Below are 18,140 nucleotides of genomic sequence, written 5' to 3' on the forward strand. Positions count from 1 at the left end.
CATCATTCCTTATCTGGACGATCTCTTAATCAAGGGCTTGTCCCGTCAAGACTGTCTCCTAAGTCTTCAGATAACCCTGGATACTCTCGGCCGTCTCGGATGGTTAGTCAACATAGAAAAGTCCATTCTCAGCTCCACTCAGCGTCTGACCTTGTTAGGCATGGAATTCGACACGAATCTGGCCCGGGTGTTTCTTCCGAGGGAAAAATTTGCGTCTCTGCTCAAAGGGATTCGAGCCCTCAAACGGCCAATGCCCATTCCCCTTCCATTCTGCATGAAAGTTATGGGGAAGATGGTAGCTTCCTTGGAAGCAGTGCCCTTTGCACAGTTTCACTTCGCCCTCTTCAGCTGTCCCTCCTTTCAGTCTGGGACAAGACGACGAGGTCCTTAGTCCGGCCCATTCTCCTTCCTCTCAAAGTGAGGCAATCCCTCACTTGGTGACTTGGTGGACAAGGTCTACGTCAGTCCTCCAAGGGAGGTCCTTCCTCCCGCTTTAGGGGCAAGTCATCACCACCGATGCCAGCCTCCTGGGTTGGGGAGCGGTTTTTCTTCAGAGGACGGCCCAAGGACACTGGAACCCAAAGGAAGCTCTTCTTCCTATCAATCTGCTCGAGATCAGAGCAATCTTTCTGGCCCTTCTTCGCTGGCAACCCCTTCTCGTCGGCAGCCGATCCGCATTCAGTCGGACAACGCCACGGCTGTGGCGTACATAAACCATCAGGGCGGCACGTGCAGCCAAGTCATGTCAGAAGTGGCCAGGATTCTGCGTTGGGCGGGACGCTACGTCCCAGCAATCTCCGCCGTTCACATTCCAGGGGTGGAAAACTGGGCAGCCGACTTTCTGAGTCGTCAAGACCTAGAGTCAGGCGAATGGTCTCTCCATCCCTCAGTCTTCGATCAGATATGCAAGCGCTGGGGTTATCCGTACGTCGACCTCATGGCACCTTGGATGAACCACAAAGTTCCGCGCTTCGTAGCCAGGTCCAGGGTCCCTCTAGCCGTCGATTGCGACGCCCTAGTAATTCCGTGGTCCCAGTTCCAACTACCTTATCCTTTTCCACCTCTTGCCTTGATCCCAAGAGTGGTCAAGAAGATAAAATCGGAAGGCGTTACAGTAATTCTTGTGGCTCCAGACTGGCCAAGAAGGCCTTGGTATGCAGAACTGGTGAACATGCTCGCGGATGTTCCCTGGAGGCTTCTAGACCGTCCGGATATTCTCTCGCAAGGCCCTCTTTTTCACGAGAATTCTCGGTCTCTGAATTTAACGGCGTGGCCGTTGAGGCCGCAATCCTAAGAGAATCAGGTTTTTCCAACCAGGTGATTCAGACAATGATCAAAGCCAGGAAGCCGGCCTCTTCCCGCATTTACCATAGGCATTGGAAGGCTTTTTTCCGTTGGTGTGGGTTTTCTCCAGTCTGGCTTAGATTCGGGTCTGTCTCTCAGTACCCTCAAGGGCCAGATTTCTGCCTTGTCTATCCTCTTTCAAAGAGAGCTCGCTTCCTTTACGCAGGTTAAGATGTTCCTCCAAGGAGTTGCTCATGTGGCTCCTCCTTATCATTCACCAATAGAACCATGGGATCTCAATCTCGTTCTTAGCGCTCTTCAAAAGGCGCCGTTTGAGCCCATCCAGGACATTCCTTTCTCACTTCTGTCAAGGAAGGTAACCTTTTTGATCGCCATTACATCCATCAGAAGAGTTTCTGAGTTAGCGGCCTTGTCATGTCCTTCTCCTCCTTATCTGGTACTCCATCAGGATAAGGTCGTCCTCAGGCCCGTTCCTTCCTTTCTTCCAAAGGTGGTTTCTTCCTTTCACATCAACGAGGATATCGTTCTTCTATCGTTTTGTCCTGCTCCTTCTCACCCTCTTGAGAAGTCGCTCCACAAACGGGATGTTGTTAGAGCCTTGCGTGTCTACCTCGCTAGGACCGCTTCACTTCGTCAGTCCGATTCATTGCTGGTCATCTCAGAAGGTCACCGGAAAGGGCTTCTGGCATCCAAATCCACGATCGCTCGCTGGATTCGTTCTACCATTCAGGAAGCATACCGACTTCAGGAAAAACGGCCCCCTCCGGGAGTGAGTGCTCACTCCACCCGGGCTGTGGCGGCTTCGTGGGCAGTTTGTCATCAGGCTTTGGCTTTGAAAAATTGCAGGGCCACAACCTGGTCATCCTTGCACACCTTTGCGAGGTTCTACAGGGTTCATACCCAGGCCTCGTCTGATGCAGTTGTTGGTAGGAAGGTTCTGCAGGCGGCGGTGGCTCACCGGCCGACCTAGGCCTTTCCGGTTCTTTCGTTCCTTTTTGCTGTTCCCGCCCTTGGGATTGCTTTGGAACGTCCCATGGTAATCTGTGTCCCCCAATAAGGCGATAAAGAAAGATGGATTTTTGGTTCTTACCGTAAAATCTTTCTTGGAGCCTTCATTGGGGGACACAGCACCCTCCCTGTTTAAGTTGTACCGTGTTGGGCCTTGAGCTCCTTGTTGGGTTGGTACATATGTTTAAAGTTCCGTGGCTTCTCCTACTGCTTTCTCACCAACTGAGGTACTTGGTATCTGTCGGTGGGTGTTTACTGCCGGGGAGGAGCTAATTTTCTTGTTTTGCATAGTGTCCGCCTCCTAGCAGCAGCAGCATACACCCATGGTAATCTGTGTCCCCAATGAAGGCTCCAAGAAGGAGATTTTACGGTAAGAACCAAAAATCCATCTTTCCAGGTTAAAGAATAATCTCCTCAGGCACTTTCTCACGGCTACACGGAATCTGATCCCCCGGTTTTGGAAGCAAGAGAAATACCCTTCTCGCTCTGAATTTGTTGCAGAACTCAATTTATTTATAGAATGGAGTATTTGCTGATTCAAACCACAGGGAACCCTGACAGACTACATAACACTTGGGCCTCCTGGCTAGCATTCAGGGAAACCCCGGAATTAGATATCTGGATATCGGGACCTTGATTCATATATAGGATAGCATCAGAAATATTCTGTACACTTTAGATCTTGTTCTCTTGGTTTGACTTGTCTTTGGCTTAAAATGGTCTTGACCAACTTATTATCTCCTCCGCATGGGTCGGAGGACACAAAAGTGCTCGAGGGGGGGGGGGGGGGTCTGGATTAATTGACCCTCTACTTATAACTTTCTACTTACCTCTACTCCCCCCCCCCTTTTTTTTTTTTCTCTCCCCCTCTTTCCTTTTTCTTTTCTTCCCTCTGACTTCCTTTTTAATTTTTTTTTTCCTGTTATCTTAATGTTGTTCATCAAACCTCTATTTTAATTTTCATGAGAATACATAACACAGAGGTTGTTTTGTGCATGGCAATTTTCTGGACTGAATGGTTTTAATAGTTATCCCAATTAGAAGATAATATTGGTGTTAAGTACGCAACAATGGAATTAATATGCAATTTGTTTTTCATTCAAGAACCAGACATGATATTGTTGAAAGCAATGTTTTATTTTAATATTGTTAATTCAATACACATGATTTATACAAAGCACGAAACACTGATAAAAAAGCCAATGTGTGTGCATGAGATTTCTGAAATCTCAAAGGCTTTGCTTGTACTGTAAAACACAGCTGAAAATTAGCATTAAAAACACATAAAATGCCTAGTGTGAACTTAGGAAAATGTGGAAAAAATCCTGCAGAGTAAGAATGCAAAGCCCTATTCCAAAACAGTTCTAAGCTAGAATATTGCAAGAACCAGTCAACTGAGTAATGAGAAACCGCAGTCTATCATTGCTTTAAAGTGTTCCTGTCACCAAGTTTGGCCGATATGAGATAACACCACCACCTTTCAGGGCTGTTATACAGCAAACAAATATGCTGTATATAAGCCCCCAACCCGACCTGCAACAGAAGAAAAATAACTTTTATTATACTCACCTTTGGGGCGGTCCAGTCCGAGGGATGTTGCTCTTCTTGGTCCGGCATCTCCCCTCTTCTTACGATCTCCATCTTTCTTTTTGCTTCGTGTGGATGATGCGTCCATTCATCGTTCATTCAGTCTCCTCGGCAAAGGTTCTTTGACCTTTCCTGGGGCCTGCACACTGCAGTACTTTGCCCTCAACTGGCAGAGAAGTACGCCTGCACAGGAGCTTGATGCCAAGGAGACTTTTTGTTCCACTTGTTGATTCTTCACCAAAAATTTACATTTGGTATCTTTATGTTTGAAGCATGATATGTGGGAAAAGGTTGAAAAGCTCCAGGGGGCCGAATACTTTCGCAAGGCACTGTACAGCATTATGGAATGCTGTATATCAGCCCTTAAAGGTGGTGGCCGTATCTCATATTGGCCAAACTTGGTGACAGGTTCCCCTTAACATAAAAAGGTCAGTCAGTCTGGAAATTTGCTAGGACCTTGAAGGTATGCTCAAGTGCACTCGTGCAAACCATCTTTCACTATGATGAAACTGGCTTCCCAGGAAAGGAACACCAAGAATGAGCTCTGCTGCAGAGGATAAATTCATTAGAATTACAAGCCTCAGAAAAGGCAAAATGACAGCACCTCAGATAACAGCCCTCATTAATGAAGTATCAGACATCAGCTGTCTAGAGGAGACTCTGGGAAGCTAGGCTTCATGATCGAATTGCTGAAAGGAAGTCAATATTATAGACTGTAAACAAGAAACATAGACTTATTTGGGCCGACTGTAACGTTTTTATTTCATAATGTATAATATTTGTTACAGGTCATCCCATATGTTGGCACAATCCTTTCAAATTTGGAACCAGGAACCATGGTAGTGGTTCATGGGATAGTCGCTCATAATGCAGACAGGTATTTGTAGAGCTCATTTTATCTTTTCCTGTGAAAATTCTATTAAAGTGCTCACCAATTGCTATTGTATTATAAACTGTCATAAAAGATCCCTCAACCTGAAGGATACTATCTGTATATGAAATTTTCACAACCACACATGCAGGTGTTGCCTTTTTGTTAGGCAATCACTGCATGTGTTGCAGCTGTCGAACAGCTGCAAGACATGCAGGTGCGGGGAATCGAACATGTTATTCGAGCTCACCGAAGTCACTTGGTTAGCACACGAGCATGCCCAGCATCCCTTGTCTGAGCATGTTCGTTCATCACTGGTGGGCATACATGGCCATCTGTCTAGTCAATCTCTGACTTAAACGTGACACAAAGCGGCCATTATGCCAGGCAGCTTTTAATTATCAATGTCTACATATATTTTTGTAAATGTATACATTTTTTTCAAATAAAATATTTTACCAATTCTCCAACTTATAGTTCTTTTATTCAGATCAGATGAGCTAGTAGTGTTACTCATCCATTGTATTAAATTTACGGAGCTTAATCATTTGCGTTAAAGCTCCTGGAATCCAACAGCAGACAGTTTATTACTGCTTCTGTCTATGTATTTTGCAGGTTATATAACCTGCAATGAAAATTATGTTGTGAATGACTGCCGATGTTTCTGTAGAACCAGACGATTACATGACCTTCAGGTCTCTGCCTGACGTAGCATAGATGGATTCTAGCAAACCTACAGTTGTGCTCAAAAGTTTAGATACCCCCAGCAGAAATGTTGCTTTCTTGGTCTTTTTTCAGAGAATTTTTTTTTTTTTTTGAATCAGATCTTTTTTATTAAACATTCAGGAATCAATACAGAAAAAATATGACATCTTATATAGCTAGTAAAAATTACATTGAGAGCAGATATTATTTAAAGGGTAAAACTCTCTTCCTGTGTAAGAATAAATAAAAAGAAGAAATCTCAAAACACAGATATTTGCATAAAATTGAGCCTATAAACAACATGGCTCCACAAATAAACAAAAATCAAAATTATACATCAGTGCCTCATTTCAGCGGGAAAACCATCCCCGCCAGCCGCGCCACTCCGCATCATATTTCGCCCCCCACGGATATCAGGTCCAATTCACCCCAGCCCCCTCCCACCGCGCCACTCAAAATCTACTTCGCCACAAAGGGCACTAGACTTTATTTTCACCCCCCAAGCATCCCCTCATCGCAAGCACAACAGCAACTGGTCCAACATCGCATCCCGTACCAGTGCGCCCGAGGGGAGACCCGGTGACTCCATCCATGGCTGCCAAATTTTGTAAAACTTTCTTAATGCATTTCTTTTTAAATAAGCCCCCCTTTCCAATCTGATGACATTATTTAGTTTATTTTTAAGCTCTGACAATGTTGGTGGCATAGGATCCAACCAATGATATGCAAGTATCTTTCTTGCCTGATACAGGATGCGTGCTATTCCCAGGGCCACTGCAGAGTCCGGGTCAACCCCCTCCTCCCACAAATTCAACAAACATAGACGAGGTGACGGTCGTATTGTGATATGGTATACTTGGGCTATGAGTCCCAGGGTCTGCCTCCAGAAATCCCCAATGTGCCCGCACTCCCACATAACATGCATCAAGTGGGCATCATCCTGCCCACACCTAACACATTGTGTATTGGGCCTAAGTCCCATTTTAAATAATAAGCTGGGTGTTTTATATACCCTGTGAATGAGATATATTTGCGAAAGCCGCTGGCACTCAGAAACCGCCATTTTAGGGACCTGTTCTAGAATATCGGACCACTGGTCCTCCGTCAGGGGGCCAACGTCCCGTTCCCACTTATTCTTAGCAGCAGTCAGTGGATATGTCTCCAGATGGGCAGGCAATAATCTTTTATATAATTCAGAGATAAGTCCCCTAGAAGACTCAGATGTAAGTAGCATATGTAGTGTTTGATTATGTGTCACTATCACCGGATTTGTCCTTCTCTGTTTTTCCAATGCATGTCTTAGCTGTAAGTACTGATAAAAGAAGACGTGCGGGAGGTGAAATTCTGTTCTCAATTGTTCAAAACTCTTAAGAGTATTATTTTGCAAAATTTGTGACACCAGATAAATCCCTTTATCTTCCCATCTTCCGAACCCCACCATCTTTTTGATCTCTTGCAAATCCGGATTTCGCCACAATTGCCACAATTCCGTAGGCCCATTTATCTTCAAAAGAGACTTACCCCTATCCCACACCTTGAAAATCATAGCCAACGTGGGGTATCGTGCCCCATTTATCTGCCGTCTTCCCACCTCCAACCGGCACCCTGGATATTTCCATACCGATCCTTCCCTCACAATATCACCATTTTTTCAGAGAATTTAAAAGAGAACACCAAAGCATTTTCTCCACTCATGTTTACTGGTTGGGTGAAGTCATTTATTGTCAAACTACTGTGTTTTCTCTTTTTAAATCATAATGACAACCCAAAACATCCAAATGACCCTGATCAAACATTTACATTCCCTGGTGATTTTGGCCTCATAGCATGCACAGAAGCTGACACAAATGGGTTTGAATGGCTACTAAAGGTAACATCCTCAACTGTGACCTGTTTTCTTGCAATCAGTGTGTGTGCATAAAAACTGAGTGAGTTTCTGGGATCCAGACAGACTCTTGCATCCTTCATCCAGCCACTGACATTTCTGGATTGTGAGTTATGAGGAAAGCAAAAGAATTGTCAGTGGATCTACGGGAAAAGGTAGTTTAACTGTCTAAAACAGGAAAGGGATACAGAAAGATATCCAAGAAATTGATAATGCCAGTCAGCAGTGCTCAAACTGTGATTAACAAATGGAAAATCTGGGGCTCTGTGAAAACAAAACCACGGTCAGGTAGACCAACAAAAATGTCATCTACAACTGCCAGGAAAATTGTTTGGGATGCAAAGAAAACCCACAAATAACATCAGCTGAAATACTGGACTCTCTGAAAACTAGCGGTGTGGCTGTTTCAAGATGCACAATAAGGAGGTACTTGTAGAAAAATGGACTGCAAGGTCGAGTCGCTAGAAGAAAGCCATTACTGTTCAAATGACACAAAGTATCTCTCCTACAATGCGCAAAACAGCACAGAGACAATCCTCAAAACTTCTGGAACAAGGTAATTGGGAGTGATGAGACCAAAATTGAATTTTTTGGCGACAACCATAAACATTACATTTGGAGAGAGGTCAACAAGGCCTATGATGAAAAGAACAACCTTCCTACTGTAAAGCACGGAGGTGGATTGCTGATGTTTTAGGGATATATGAGCTACAAAGGCACAGGAAACTTGGTCAAAGTTGAAGGAAAGATGAATGCAGCACATTATCAGCAAATACTGGAGGCAAATTTGCAATTATCAGCCTGAAAACTGAGCATGAAACGTACTTGGACGTTCCAGCCATTTTTTCCACTGACATGGCTGTATTAGGCTTTATTTTATGCAGGACAAATTGTATTTTTTTGGGGCTCTGGTTTGGGTACATTTAAATTACTGTGCAATTTATATAATTTTTTGATACTCAAAACTAGAAAAAAAACAATTTTTTTGGTTAAGTTTTTATTGCTTTTTTTTTTTACTATTCATGTTTCACACCAAATAACCTAGAGAGTGCATTTAACAGGTTATGTGAATATCCAATATAGTATTTAATAAAATGTATGTTATATGAAAAAAATAAACTTTTTTTTTTCCATAGGTTTCAGATAGACTTCCAGTGTGGGAGCAGTGTTAAACCCCGTTCTGATGTGGCTTTCCATTTCAATCCTCGATATAAAGGTTCAGGTGTCATAGTCTGCAACACTCTACTAAATGAAAAATGGGGCTGGGAAGAAAAAACATATCAGATGCCTTTCCAGAAGGGCCAGCGATTTGAAGTTGTGTTTTTTGTGTTACATAATAAATTCCAGGTAACGTTTAAATTTTTTTTTTTTGTTTAATCAGTCTGTGGTTAATGTTATTCTCTTGTAAGTTGAAAGTAGTGTGTAAAATCTTCACATATTAATATTAGGGAATTATATGTAAGCCCTCCACAACATAAGACATACTGATACAAGATCTAGAGGGGAATGCCAAAGCAGGTGGGGGCCAACTGTAGACCCTTGTCGCCGCCATCTTGGTACTTCTGTGAATCCCAGCAGTGACTGTGCTTTATCAGTGATCAGTAATTTTACTATACACTACAATTCTGTAATATTGCATTATTTAGTTAGGTCCAGAAATATTTGTTCAGTGATTGAATATTTGGGATTTGGGCTCTGCATGCCATTATTTTGGATTTTAAATGAAAAAACTAAGATGCAATTGTAGGCTTTTGTGTAGACTTTTAGGTTAAATTAAAGGGGTTGAACAAATATATTCTGGGAAATGTTTAGGAATTGCAACTGTTTTTTCTATAGTCTCCACATTTCAGGGGCTCAAAAATAATTGGACAAATTAACTTTATCATAAGTAAAATGTTCATTTTTAATACTTTTTAGAGAACCCTTCTCAGGCAATGACAGCCTGGTTGCATGGATGTCTGTTATGATTAGGTAACCGAAAAGGATAGCAGGGGAACAGACTAGGCAACCAGATAACCAGAGAGGTCAGTAACTTAGCGGATTGCAGACCCCTAAACTGACAACACAACTAGAATTAGCTGTGGGACGTACCTACGATGCCCTAGATGAAAGAATTAACTAAGCCTAAAGAGAGAAAAGGGCAAGCTAAACTGCCCCGGAGTAGAACCCCAAAGGAATAGATAGCCCCCAAACATATAATGCCGGTGAGACAAGAGGCACAAAACACAGACAGAAAATAGAGTAAGGCTATGTGCACACGCTGCAGATTCTGCTGCGGATCTGGAGCGTTTCAGGCTCTGCGGGTCCACAGCAGATTTAGGTGTGTTGTACAGTACCATTGTTTTCAATGGTAAACTGAAAAACGCTGTGTATATGCTGCGGATTTTTCTGCACGGATTTGCTGTGGGTTCAAATCTGCAGCATGTCAATTCTTTGTGCGGATTCTGCTGCGGTTTCACACCATCTCCATTGTAGAGGTGTGAAACCGCAGGCTAATCCACAGGTAAACCGCACGTCTTTTGACCTGAGAATTTACCTGTGAATTTTTCCAAATCCGCGCGGAAAAATCTGCAGGACCAAAATCTACGTGTGCACATAGCCTAAGCAAATGATGGGGCCCAAATTGTCTAGATAGGACAGAAAAGGATACTGTCTGCAATCACGCTAAAAACCCTAAGAAAAAATCCAACACTTCCGATATGCAAAAATACTGAGACCACATGACCTCTCCCCCACTAAATCAGAACTCTGGTGTGAACTGAATGCAAAACAAAAGTTACTGATATAACAGGGGATTAGAAATACTGAAAAGACTGACATGAGCTGTGGCATATGGAGCAGAGTCCAGCACAGGTCCCAGCAGGGAACAAGGCTGAACTCACACCAGCAAAGCAAAAATCAGGAAAGCAAAAAATTGATCAAATGCAAAAAGATTCAAGCAAACAAATAACTTATCTGAAAGATGCAGGACAAAGCAGGAGGCAAGTAGACTTCCAAAATGCTCAGGAAGAAAACCAAATCACCGGCAACAACTGAGGGAAGGTTGCTCACTTAAATCTCTCCAGTCTAACACCTGACCTTCAATCATCCTTCTCAGGTGATTGTCTTCTGTCAGCCAGACCAGCTCCATTACCAGCAGCAACCACCAGAGGAAGCCCAAACTCAGAAGCCAGGTCAAAAGTGTTTACAACAGATGTCACCATACTTTGAGTTTCCTCCTTTGTGATAGTTTGCCAGGCCTTTACTACAGCTTGCTTTAGTTGTTGCTTGCTTGTGGGTCTTTGCGTCACACATGCTGGTGGCATAAGTGGATCGTGGACTCACTATACCACGGGGATGGGTTTACCTAGGAGGGGTGGAGCTAAGCAGCTACCTGGTTTTTACTGAAGCTCCTGATGGTTGAGTCATGCTTGAGTTGCAGGTAGCCACCAGGTACTACTCCAAGGCAGTCCCTAGAACTGAAGCTGCTGATCTCAGACACAGACTAGGCTCTGAGTAACTGGCAGTACAGGGTTAGGACTCTGTTCTGGATCCTCGAGCAGAACGGATTCCGTCACGGAGTCAAAGAGAGGGCTGGATTCGGATACTGGAACAGACACTGACAGTATGGACTCTGATACACTAACCAGGATAGACACTGGTGCTGGTTTATGTACTGTCGGATTGATTTCAAGTTCGGGTACCGCCGGTGCAGCTTCAGAGTTCAGGTACCACCAGTTCCTTTTCAGAGTCCAGGTACCATAGGGAGCGTTGTCAAGGTTCAGGTGCAGTTTATGCCTCAGGTACCACAAGGAGCGGTGTCAGCGTTCACATACCACAGGTATGGCTTCAGCCACAGGTACCGCAGGGAGCGGGTGTCAGGATTCATGGACTGCAGGTGCAGCTTCAGGCACAGGTACCGCCGGGTGCTGTTTCAGGGTTCAGGTACCGCTGGTGTGGCTTCAGGGTCAGGTACCGCAGGGAGCAGTGTTGTGGTTCATGTAGTGCAGGTGAGGCTTCAGGCACAGGTACTGCGGAGAGCAGTGTCAGGGTTCAAATGCTGTCAATGTGGCTTCAAGCACAGGTACCGCTGGGAGCGGTGACAGGGTTCAGGTGCCGCTGGTCCAACCTTTCAGATCTCAGTGACAGAGTAGGGACAGTACAACCATGGTAAGCTACAACCAGTTTGAGTTCAGGTTCTGGCCACATATGCAGGGTTGCCGGCATTAGTGTTATATTTTGTGCCTAAGTTTTGACTTTTGAAATGAATGCTCGAATACTTTTCCAGAACTGGGTTGGAATCAATGGTATGCGACAACAGATAACCCCGCCAATCACCTGGTGCTGGCATCGGCCGAACCTGCATAGTTGTAGAGCTGCACAGCTCCGTCATCTGTGTAGTTGGCCACAGCAAAGTACTGTACATCCGCCCCACATTCTTTAATCCTTTCTTGACTGGGAGAGTTTCCAATTTCGTGCTTTTGGTTTTTCTCCTCCCCTTGCTCCAAGAGTCATAACTTTTTTTTTTTTTTTTTTTTTTTTTTTTTATTTATCCATCTAAAGAGTCTTATGGAGGCTCATTTTGAAGTCCTGTGAAATTGTGCACAAACAAGAAGCAATTTTGCAAGTGTTTTTTGGGTTTTGAATTTGTAGATTCATTATGCTGTTAAAATGAACTGTCAACATAATTTTGCAGGTCAGAACAATTACAACTATACCAAACTTGTATTTGGCTGTGGAAAAAAATTCAGACATTTGTAAAAAAAAAAGTAAATACAATAAATAAACGTTTGTGTTGCAATTTTCCGAGACCTCTAATTTGTTAATTTTTCCATTGTGACCTCCTGGGTGAGGTCTTTTTTGTTTGCCCAGCAAACTCATGGAGACACCTGGGGCCTTCAGCAGGTTTCCGGCTGCCATGTCCACTAATTACTTCCTATGAATGTATGATGGGGGCTGGAGGAAGCTGGTGAATGCGTTGGCACTGACACGATTTAAATGCTACTGTCATAGGTTGACAGTAGCATTTAAATGGTTCAACTTAAACTCTTGAACCTGCTCCGTACACTGGGATCCAACATAAAATATACAGGTCTTCTACATTTTTCACAAAAGTCTACAATTTCTCTGTGACTGCAGAATTGTGAATTCCCAGGTGCCAACCGTGAGACAAGAGCGATCAAGTGATCGCAAATATGCGATATGCATACTTCTGTCCACATCTCAAGTAGACGTGTTCATCCACGCTAAATACAAGGGTTTTGAGTGTGGCCCCACGTCTAGTCATAACGTGGCCGGAAGTATGCATATTGCATACTCTCTTGCTCTCACCGCCGTCATTGGAACATACAACACGCGCCGTGAGGTTTCACAAGTTTGCAGTCACATTGAGTGGCTGCAGACTTTCGTCACAAATCTGGACAACTCCTTTTAAAGTCAGTAAGAAATATAAAAAAAACAGCCAAGTGACCATAATAAGAAAATCCACCCAGGGGTGTGTCTGATAACACCTATAGTAAAAGGCTATGTGAGTATGTGAAGGACCTGTGATGAGGTCATAGCCATGTGACCCGGTGGGCGTGGCTACGGACCATATATAGTGGCCAGGGTAGGTCACATGGGTGAATGCTGGGACCTGATTGGTCCAGTTTGGAAGGTCCCGTGAGGAGAAGGATCTCCTCACTAACCGCCTGTGGAGCGGCTGTGTGTGAGCAATGGCGATGTGTGCCTGAGAGATCCCTGGAGGGAACTAACTTATGCGATGGTGAAGCCACAGAAGGAACCCTGACGGGTGAGATAACGCTGAGGCTGATTAGCCTATCCAATGGACGCTATGCTGATATGACTTGTATGTTGATTACGCTGGTTTATGCTGAACAATAAACCATATGGACTGTGATGGTATATGAAAATCCTGGTGCCGGATGTGATTTTTGTGGCTGCCAAACGAGAATCCCCTACTTACATGACAGCGCTACCTCACAGCACCATTAGTACTTGCCAGTCCTGCTCCTCAGCTGCTGCCACTAGTCTTTTGTGTGCAAAAGTTTTCCTGTATATTATGGTAATCACATTTTATTTGTAGTTTGTCTTTTTTGTGTATTTTAGGTGGCTGCAAACGGAAAGCACTTACTGATTTACAAACACAGAGTCAGTCTTGACAAAATTGATACGCTCAGTATAACTGGAATGGTTGAAATTAATACAGTTGGATTTGCCAATCACACAGTAGGTATTTCATATTCCCCAATTCTGTGAGCTCCTTACCCCTGAGAACAACTGTAGAGTATTGCCATTTCCCTTGTAAGTGGGACAGTCCATTAGCGCATTCAGAAGCTGAGGATGATGACTGTGACCGGCTATGCCGAGATGTGGCAGATTTTACACTTAAGTTCACAGCAAATAATAATACAGGACAGGTGGACAAGGTTTTAAAATTATCACCCGCTGCTTGTAGATGTTAAATATGTTTTTTTCTCAGTGACTTTTACCTCTTTAATGTATAGAGTGAAATCCACAGCGGAATCTGCATGTAACAAGTGGATTTGCCCCAAGATAAGTAGCAGAAAAATTGTGCAACTTGTAGTCATTACTAAGGGTACCGTTACACTTAGCGATGCACCAGCGATCCCGACAATGATATGGATCGCTGGTGTATCGCTAAGTGGTCGCTAGTGAGCTGCCACACAGGCAGATCTCACTAGCGACATCGCTGGGGACTGGGGTCGCTACTTACCTGTCAGACACGGTGATCCTGACGTCCTCCCGCCCGCGTCGCCACAGGAAGCCCAGCAGGAAGTGGCCGACGAGAGGTGATCCAGGACCTTCTTGCGCCACCAGCGATGAGCAGCGGGGGAGCCGGTTGGAGGTAAGTATCAGACATAGTGATATCGCTAGCAATATCGCTGCTACGTCACAAAATCGGTGACGTTACAGCTATATTGCTAGCGATATCGCTATGTGTAACGGGGGCTTAATGCAGAGAAAGATCAGTGATTAGAACTGTTGTTTATCCAAGAGATGCTGATAAATGGTAGAAAGTAGGTCACCCAGCATTGCTACTAGTGTATAAAAGCTCCAATTTTATTTCATTCTCGTCAAAATTTAAAAACGTAACACGTAGCATATGCCTTTACACCCGTTATTAAGCCACAGCAATGTTAAAGGGAACCTGTCACCAGTTTTTTCCGCTATAACCTACAGCCAGCACCTTTCAGCCCCTTGTGACAACATTCTATCTTGCTGTATATATGGCTCCAATTCGCCCTATCAGGCAAAAAAAATACTTTTTATTATTCTCACATAAAGGGTGGTCCGGTCCGATGATCGTTGCTGGTCTTGGCCAGGTGTCTCCTCTCTTCTTGCAATACCGTCTTTCTGTGCTTTGTGTGGATGACCCATCCTACAGTGGCTTTCAAAAGTATTCATCCCCTTGACATTTTTCATGTTTTGCTACCTCACAACCTGGAATTTCACTAGTTGTTTTTTTTTTTTTTTTTTTTTTTTTTTTTTTTTGAGGGATTGCATCAGTTCATGTAAAGAACATTCCTGCGACTGTGACCACTTGGCTTTCTTATTATTGTCAAGCAAACATCAAATAGGGCATGATAACTGACAACTTCAGTTTGCACAACTATTCACGCCCCTAAAGTCAGTACTTTGTAGAGCCTCCTTTTGTGGCAATTATAGCTGTAAGCCACTTTGGATAAGTCTCTATGATCTTTCTAAATCTTGCCACTGGGTCCCATTTATCAAGGCAAAACTGCTCCAGCTCCTTCAAGTTAGCTGGTTTCCTCTGGTGAACAGAAATCGTCAAGTCTGACCACAGATTCTCAATTGGATTACAGTCTGGGCTTTGGCTAGGCAACTCCTAAACATTTTACACGTTTCCCCTTAGGCTATGTGCACACGCTGCGGATTTTTTCATGCGGATCCGCAGGTAAATTGACCTGCGGTTTTACCTGTGGATTGGCCAGCGGTTTTCCCCTGCGGTTTGACACCTGGACAATGGAATAGGTGGCAAACCGCAGCAGAATCCGCAGAAAGAATTTACATGTCAATTCTTTCTGCGGACTTAAAACCGCAGCTTTTCCGCAGTGAAAAAACCGCAGCATGTGCACTGGGATTGTAAATCCCATAGACTTACATGGTACTGTACACTGACTGCGGAACTGCTGCGGATCCGCAGACGCCAAATAAGCTGCGGATCCGCAGTAGAATCCGCAGCGTGTGCACATACCCTTAAGGGTGTGTGCACACGTTGTGGATTCTGCTGCTGAATTTTCCACGCAGATTTTGCAAAATCCTCAGGTCAAAAGACCTGCGGATTAGCCTGCGGTTTTCCCCTGCGGTTTGATACCTGTACAATGGAGCAGGTGTAAAACCACTGCGGATTCCGCATAAAGAAGTGACATGCTGCGGATTTAAAACCTCAGCAAATCCGCGCAGCATGTGCACTGTGGTTTTCATTTTCCATTGAAAATAAAGGTACTGTACACCGCAGCAGAATCCGCAACGTGTTCACACACCCTAAACCACTCTAGTGTTGCTTTAACAGTATGCTTGGGGTCTTTGTCTTGTTGGAAGGTGAACCTCCGTCCCAGTATCAAATCACTAACAGACTGAAACAGGTTTTAATCAAGAATTTTTCTGTGTTTGACACCATCCATCTTCTTGACTCGGACCATGTTTCACTGTGGGGATTGTGGTTTTGGGTTGATGAGCTGTGTTGGTTTGGCTCCAGGCACAGCATTTACCTTGGTGGCCAAAATGTCAAAACAATCCTTACAATTTTTATGTGTAAGTAAAGGCTTTTTTCTGCCCACTCTTCCATAAAGGCCACCTCTATGGAGTGTAAGGATTATTGTGGTTGTATTGACAGATTCTCCACTCTCTGCTTGGGAACTCTGCAGCTAATTCAGGGTTACCTTTGGTCTCTTTGCTGCCTCTCTGATTAATGTCCTCCTTGCCAGGCCTGAGCGTTTTGGTGGGCGGCCCTCTCTTGGAAGTCTTGCTGTGGTACCATGTTCTTTGCATTTTATGATAATGTATTTGATGGTGCTCCTGGGGATCATTAGAGAATGTGGTATTTTTTATAACCCAACCCTGACTTGTTCTTCTCAATAACTCTGTCCCTGACTTGTTTGGAGATCTTCTTGGGGTTTGGTTAGTGATGCCTCTTGCTTAATGGTGTTGCAGCCTCTGTAACCTTTCAGAAATGGTGTGTGTATATACTGACAGCCATGTATTTGCACACGGGTGGACTTCCTTTCACTAAGCATATGACTTATTAAGGTAATTGCTTGCATCAGAAATATACACATGCCAATTTTTCGGTATTTGATCCTATAAATGTAATTTATGCCTATATTTTTCTCACTTCACCAACTTAGTCTATTTAGTGGTGATGCATCACACACAAATCGGATTACAAAAATATTTAAGCACAGGTTGTAATGTAACAAAATAGGTAGAAATCCAAGGGTGTGAATACTTTTGCTAGCCACTGTGCGTCATCCACACGGTGTTCCCTTCTGCACAGGCCCACTTCTCTCTACTCTGACTCCGAGGGCAGAGCAAATTACTTCAGTGCGCCAGCGCATGCGCACTGCAATTCTTTGCTCTGCCCTCAGCAGGGCAGAAAGAAGTGCAGAAGCGCAAAGGGGAACACTGTGTGGATGTCGTAGAACACATCATCCACATGAAGCACAGATGGAAGATGACATTGCAAGCAGAGGAGGCACTGGACTAAGACCAGCGACGCAGATCGGAGTGGATCCCCCTGTAGGGGAGTATAATAAATGGGCTTTTTTTGGAGTCATGTGCAGAATTATAGAAATACTGCACATGGGGCTGGAAGGTGGTGGCCGTAGGTTATATTGGAAAAAACTGGTGATCAGTTCCCTTTAAACAAACTGTACATGATTTATAAAGTGCTGTGTGCACTAGGAGAAGGGAGATGTCTTTTTACACGCAACACCCATTTTTTAATTTACTCAGAAGTTGATCCGACGCCAGCTGTCAAAAGAAAAATAGCTTAGATGAAAAGGCGCTCTGGTATTTAATACAAGGATCCAATAAGCTTCACATATAAGGAATGGTTTTTGTTATAGATCCTTTTCAGTCCTCACTTTTAGCAGTATATACTACATGCACTGTGTTGCAGTTAATAAAAGATTTGGCTCGATATATTAAACTTTGGTTAGCCCAGAAACTAGTGGATCTGACCATATGCTGGCACAAATTACGAGTTCCTCCAAATTGATAGAAACCTTTTACTGTAAGCCAGGTGTTAGTTGGATCAGTATTGTCCGAATATAAAGTTGTGGAGACTAACTATGGTAAGTAATTTTCCCTCTATAAAATTGACATCATTGGGAAGGATTTCCATTACATTTTTATCAGGGTGTATTATGGGTATATGCTTGTAGTGTATACCTACAGATGAAGATGACACATTTCCTCTGTATTTTAGGCAATTTTTTTTTTACATATATTTTCATCTTTTACATTTTAACAATTGCAAAAAGAAAAATGGGCCAATGGTAAAAGTTTTGGCATTATGCAGGATTAGTATCTACTAGCACCCCCTTTTGAAAGTATCATAGCTTGTAAATGCTTTTTGTAGCCAGCCAAGAGTCTTTCAATTCTTGTTTGCGGGATTTTCATCCATTCTTCCTTGGAAAATTTTTCCAGTTCTGTGAGATTCCTGGGTCGTCTTGCATGCACTGCTATTTTGAGGTCTAGCCACAGATTTTCAGTGATGTTCAGATCAGGTGACTGTGAGGGCCATTGTAAAAC

The 18,140-nt window shown here is 43.7% G+C and overlaps 1 protein-coding gene across 1 annotated transcript in view; it reads left to right on the forward strand.

The window, feature by feature from the left end:
- The window catches only part of LGALS8 (galectin 8), a 67,823-nt gene that overhangs the window by 22,756 nt on the left and 26,927 nt on the right, over positions 1-18,140 (forward strand). The window contains exons 3-5 of the mRNA XM_073557585.1: positions 4,689-4,777; positions 8,498-8,708; positions 13,449-13,568. Of these exons, the coding sequence (XP_073413686.1) occupies positions 4,689-4,777; positions 8,498-8,708; positions 13,449-13,568 (420 nt within the window). The remainder of the gene's footprint in view (positions 1-4,688; positions 4,778-8,497; positions 8,709-13,448; positions 13,569-18,140) is intronic.

This window comes from Dendrobates tinctorius, unplaced genomic scaffold (assembly GCF_039654945.1).
Source record: "Dendrobates tinctorius isolate UK_male_01 unplaced genomic scaffold, ASM3965494v1 ptg000250l, whole genome shotgun sequence".
In the NCBI taxonomy this organism is placed as follows: Eukaryota; Metazoa; Chordata; class Amphibia; order Anura; family Dendrobatidae; genus Dendrobates; species Dendrobates tinctorius.